Raw genomic sequence first — 6,360 nt, 5'->3', positions numbered from 1 at the left:
ATGTTTAAAATAATTTATACAAATTAAATAATAAGATTTGAATTGATTTTAGAATTAACTATATATCATATTTAACTTGTTGTCTATTAAACTATTATTGAAATAAAAAGTAATTTTAATTAATTTACTAAACTAATAATTTATATTTTTAAATTAGTTATGTTTTGTAAGAGGTTTTGTTTTGTTTAAACATCAATTATTACCAAATTAAATCACTACTTCTTCTATATACATGAAAACAATCACTTCTTATTATTCCATGAGAATCAAATCAAATTATTTATAATTTTTAAAATATTTTTAGTACATACATTTTAATTGACAAATCAAGTCAATTTGAACTTTATAGTCAATTATTGTTTTTAAATACATTCCTATATATATTAAACTTTACATGAGGTATCAAAAAGCTACACTAGCTAGCACATACAAAAGGAAAAGAAAGAGGAGAGAGTATTTTAAGTTCATGAGAGGGATAAAAATAGAAGCTTATACTATACATAGATACATACATACATATAATGGACTTTTGCCTAAAACCTACCTAACCAAAACTTATTATCATTTCTTAGAATGACGAAATATGTATGTCCGGTGCGTGCCTTATAGTTATATAGTGATGACTACCCTAATATAAGGGGGAACAAAAAGTATGAACGGAAAAGGATAATAATAATAATAATAAATACAGGAAATTAAATTTTAGTTAGTTAATATTAGTATTTTTTAATTCTAAAATTCTTATTTTTTGAGAATTTAGAATTTAAAATTTAAAAAATAAAAAATTTATGATTTAGGATCTAAAGGTTAACATAAATAAAATAATTTTGACTAAAAAAAATAGTGTCTTAGTATTATCCAAATAATAATAATAATAATAAAGGCAAGGCACTAAGACATATAGCTAGAAAACTAGGCCATGGTTTGTAATTTAGTGAAAAAGCAAGCGTACTATTTTATTTAATTATAATTAATTATATAGGCACTTATTTTCCGTTGATGGTAGCATGAAGCACGCAGTCGAAAAAGATGTCCACATGCATTCTCTGGAGAAAGTGCATTATATATATCGTTCTTGGTGTTGCCAATAAGGAATAATAAAGAGTCACATACATACATCAATTTTATTGAAACTGAAATTGTTGTTGAGAAAGAGAGAACGCAAGCTAATAAGGTAAGGAAGAGTGTTGTATTAAATAAAGAGAAAATGGAATGGAGAAAGTGCTATTTGGATGTGATACTGGTGCCATTGGGGTTGATAGTGAGCATTGGGTACCATATGTGGCTGTGGCACAAGGTCAGGACTCACCCTCACACCACCATCATTGGCATCAACTCTAGTGCCCGTAGGAATTGGGTTAATACCATGTTGAAGGTAATCTTATTTTCTTCGTTTTATACAATAATATTCTCTCAATTTTTCCTCATCTTTCAACGACTATATATCAATGTATGTCTTTTTTTTTATACATTTATGGACTATTTATTTTGTCATGATTAATCTTATTTTTCATGCTGAGGGAGAGTGGCAATGGTCACTGCTCCAAAGCTTTCAAGTTATTTGTATTTTCTTTTTATTTTAAACATTTTTACTCTTCTGTGTTACTCGAATCCATAACCTCTTAGGTGAATATGGATAGACTATACCATTTGAGTTATAACTTATTGGCTATTATATTTTGGCCTCTTAAAAACTCTTTTTCTAATAAAATGATCATTTAAATGAAAGAAATGGCATCACAATAACTCCCTCATTTTTTTTTTAAAAAAGCTTCATCTAGCAAAATCTCTGGTTAAGTGGCAAGTCTTTGTTAAACAGGTAGGTTAATCTTTGAGAGTATGATATTGTTTCTTTTCTTTTTAAGATAATTTAATTTTCTCTTTTGTCAAAAACAAAAATTTGTTATTTACTCCATAAATGAACATGAAACAAAGTTTATTTGTCTAGATCAGTCAGAACTGGTTGAACAACAATTTATAATACTAGCAAATTACATGTGCCAACCCTTGTAAAGTATAGCATCATTATATTCTTTCTTTTTCACCACTTATATTAGCTATAAACTGGTCTTGGGATTTTAACCATTATGTCCGGGTTAAATAAAAAGAAAATAATGGAGGTAAGAGAAATAATCATATTATACTTATAAAAATTTGGTAATATTAGAAACACAAAAAAATAGTCAGAATTTTTTTTATTATTTTTAACTATTTTTTTTATTATCAAACGTTTTTTTATAAAAATCATATGTGTCTTAAACATATTTTCACTTTTTTATTTATAATTAATTAATTCATTTAATTTCCTTAACTCAATTCATTCTTTAATTTTAGAATATCCAATTTCACATTCTTCTAGCCACAACTAATTAATTATAGTTTGATCAATTTGCATGTGCAACATCAATGCATTTCAAAGATGGGAAGAAAAAACATCTTTGAATTATTATGCTCCATTGTTCCTAACTAGTGCTTACAATATTTACAATCTAAATTTCTTTTTGAAGTGAAACAGATATCCACTAAAATTTTATCCTCACCATATATATCTATGTTTATATTCACATTCCCTCATTATTATTATTCTCATTTTCTTTAGTGCGTTATGACTAACATTTTTTTATTGTCCCCTAGAATTAATTCACCTTAGTCATTGGTATAATACTAGATCTTCCAATATAAAAAAAGTGTCCTAGGATAGGAAGAGAGAAAAGAGGGCACTTATCTGGCTTTTGCAGCATTATTTGACACACAACAAACATCTCATCATACTATATCTTATCGCATTTGATGCAACAAAATCAGGCATATCCCTAAAAGAATATCAAAAGTGTTCTTTCATCTTTCCTAAAAATATTCTTGTATATTTCTTGGAAAAAATTAATACACATTTTAAAAATAATTAAATGGAATTAAAATAAATAATTATTATATTTATTTTTAAAATATATTAAATATATGAATAAATTATCATTTTTTATCTATGAATATTTAGAATACTAGTAAATTTATTTATGAATAAATGAGACTAGTTTTATTAATGTCTACGTGATAAAATATCTAAATATTAATTTTATTTATGAGTAAATTTGTTAATATTTTAAATATTTTATAAGTAGAATGATAGTTTGCTTATTTTTTATGAATACAAATTGATTTTATTAATCCATAAATAAATTTTCTTTTTTAATTTTTATTAATAAAATTGATAATTCACTTATTCTAAGAATGTACAAGTATTTATGGTTCTTTCGTATGGGTAAAGCAAATACACACTACTAGTAGTAGTGATTTACTGTCTCATTCCATTATGCATGCATGTTACATGTTTGTCTTTCAATAGTCTTAATTTGTGGCCCAATGAATTTGAGCAAATTAAAAGTGCATGCTTCATCATTGTGCAAATAGAAAGCAGTTTTGATAATGTATAATAAGGCAACTGAAAATCAATTCTATAAAACAATTCCTTCAATTTTTAACATCTTTATTTATTTTACAAAAAATAATTATATTATTAAAAATACTATTCGTACACTAAAACCAATCACTAAATTCAGTTACTAATGTATTTGTATATAAATACATGTGTAGTTTAATTTATTTTTAATATATCTTTATATTTTAATATATATTTTATATTGGTAACTGACTTTAATGATTAATTTTAATATATACGTAGTATATATATATATATATATATCAAAAATATTATTTATATACTAAAATTAGCCACTAAAATCAGCCACCAATATATTTGTATAAATACATGCGTAGTTTAATTTATTTTTAATGTGTATTTATATTTTAGCATATATTTTATACTAATAATTGATTTTAGTGGCTGATTTTGGTGTACACATAATATAACTCTATGTATATACTTAATGCAAAATGTCAAATGCTATTTTAACTGTGAATGGTCTACACTATTGATAGAGATTAATTATCTATTCTCACTATTTTAATTATTTGTGTAAAATTTTACGAAGAATGTTAGAGGGTCAGCAATTTTTGTGATTTGTAACCATCAAATAGCCATCAACGATGGTTTTAATGGTGTGAGATTGGTGTGAGATTTTATTCAATGGCTCACTTTTCTTTGCTGGTTATATGCTGGCCAAAATTTAACAAAGTTGTTGGCCTCCTAGACTTTTCCAAATTTTATTACATTTCTAATACATGTAAGTTTAATAGTTAAAAATCGTTAAATAATAATTTAGTTAAATATATTAAATTATTTAATTTTAATTATTTAATTGTGGTAGGACAATGACAAGAAAAACATATTGGCCGTACAATCACTCCGGAACACAATAATGGGTTCAACCCTAATGGCCACAACCTCCATCCTCCTCTGCTCCGGCCTAGCGGCCGTGATAAGCAGCACCTACAGCGTCAAAAAGCCGCTGAACGACGCGGTGTACGGCGCGCACGGCGAGTTCATGGTAGCTTTGAAATACGTGACGCTGCTGACTCTCTTCCTCTTCTCATTCTTTTGCCACTCCCTGTCCATAAGGTTCATAAACCAAGTAAACATCCTAATCAACATTCCTCAGGATCCAATGTCTCTTGTGACTCCAGAATACATAAGTGAGATATTGGAGAGAGGGTTTATGTTGAACACGGTTGGGAACAGGATTTTCTACGGTGCACTACCTCTTTTGCTCTGGATATTTGGTCCTGTGCTGGTCTTCCTGTGCACCATCACTATGGTTCCAGTGCTATACAATCTTGACATTGTGTTTACTACTGCCAAGGGAAAGATGCTCAACGCCAATCAAAACGGAGATTTTGTATGAAATTATTATATATCTATGTTTCTATATATGTACAATCTTAATTATAATAATAAACATTATTATGTGAACTCCAAACTTTTTGTTACTTTGAATTCTTCTTAAGAACGAAATCAATATGTGACTTCTAAATTAAAAGATGTCAATTGTCTACAAAATTGTCCTATATAAAAAAAATGAAATTATCATATAACTAAGGGAAAATGGTAGGAAAATATAAAGCTAGGGATCAGAATTAATTAGGATATTATATTCTTAGTGAATATTATTTTGGTGATTTATTCTATGAGTTAAATTTTGACGTACTGGTAGTGTAAAATATTTTATACCGTTGTATAATTACATTCGTATTTTTAAATGACCATTTACACGATTAATAAAAATAATAGTTATTTTTAATAACGTAGCGTTATGTGATTAGATGCACGTATAAAAATATTTTACTAACGGTGTATCAAAATTAAATTCTTATTTTATATATCTATTTTTGACAACATAAGTAGTTAGTCCATTTTTTTTAATTGGATTATAAATTAAAATATTTTATAAACGATTCATCGCCCACTTAATAAGCTTTATGGTTGATGAGATTTTGATCCAGAAAGTGGGTTGGGAATAATTAAAAATGCCTATATATGACACGCGGTGCATGCATGATTTTGAATTGCTATATTGTTTGTTTTGTATGTGTGTGTAGTGTGACCCCTAAACTTAGTTTCTTATCGCTAATTAGATGGCATAATTAAGTGCAACATCTTAACTGACATTTCGTTAGCCTCAAGGGACAAGGTGTAGTAAGTAGTAACCCCACCTTAATTTCAAATAATAATACATTATTTTCGAAAATTAAAATTAGATGAAAATGGTTGTGAGAATAAAGGAAGAATAAGAGTAATTTTAAAAAGTAAAATAAATGAGTTTTAATAGGAGAGAACTTAAAATGTTTAGTAAAGAGTTTTTGTCGGAGAATTTTATTTTTATTCGTTGAAGTTATAGCATAGAGATACTATATATATCTAGAATTGTAATTGAAGTCAATAACAATAACAATATCCTTATTCACATCATCTTATAGAGTTAGTTAGAAGAAATTTTTTATATTATTTTTCCTCCTTACAAAATATATAGCGAGTGCATTATTGTAAGTAGTGTTCAATTTCATATTACTTTGTATCTATTAGAAGTCAAAATTTCATTATAGACTCAACAATTGATATCAAGAGCCAACGTTATATTATTCATTATTTGCGTGGTAAAATTCAATTTTGAATATAATTAATAGCTTCTACTAGTGGTAATGTCAAAGTAGGTAAATATGAAATCGAAAAGTTTAATAGAAAAAATGATTTTTTTTAATTGGAGGATGCAGATAAAAAATCTGCTTATATCACAAAAATTACACAAGGCACTGGCAGGAAAAGAAAAAAAGTCGGAGGAAATGAAAGATGAGGATTGGGAAGAATTAGATCTTGAGGCGCGGGCTACAATAATCTTCTGCCTTGGCCCTTGAGAGGGATGTTGCTTTTTTGGTAAATGAAGAAGCAACTGCAGTAGGCGTTTGGAC

At 27.2% G+C, this 6,360-nt stretch overlaps 1 protein-coding gene across 1 annotated transcript; it reads left to right on the top strand.

The window, feature by feature from the left end:
- The first annotated feature begins 1,020 nt into the window (after positions 1–1,020).
- Positions 1,021–4,867, top strand: LOC107647532 (uncharacterized). Its single transcript, XM_088489449.1, has 2 exons — positions 1,021–1,375; positions 4,266–4,867. The coding sequence occupies exons 1-2, from the start codon at positions 1,208–1,210 to the stop codon at positions 4,797–4,799; spliced, it is 702 nt and encodes a 233-aa protein (XP_088345575.1). The 5' UTR covers positions 1,021–1,207; the 3' UTR covers positions 4,800–4,867.
- Positions 4,868–6,360: the final 1,493 nt, after the last annotated feature.

Source organism: Arachis ipaensis, chromosome B6 (genome assembly GCF_059453495.1).
Source record: "Arachis ipaensis isolate K30076 ecotype BB chromosome B6, ASM5945349v1, whole genome shotgun sequence".
NCBI classification, from domain to species: Eukaryota; Viridiplantae; Streptophyta; class Magnoliopsida; order Fabales; family Fabaceae; genus Arachis; species Arachis ipaensis.
This window is presented reverse-complemented; position numbering and strand designations above follow the sequence as displayed.

Excerpts from the sequence above, each read along its gene's own strand:
- LOC107647532 (XM_088489449.1), top strand. The coding sequence starts at position 1,208 with ATGGAATGGAGAAAGTGCTATTTGGATGTGATACTGGTGCCATTGGGG. Across the intron at positions 1,376-4,265 it reads GGGTTAATACCATGTTGAAG|GACAATGACAAGAAAAACAT; the intron begins GTAATCTTATTT and ends TAATTGTGGTAG.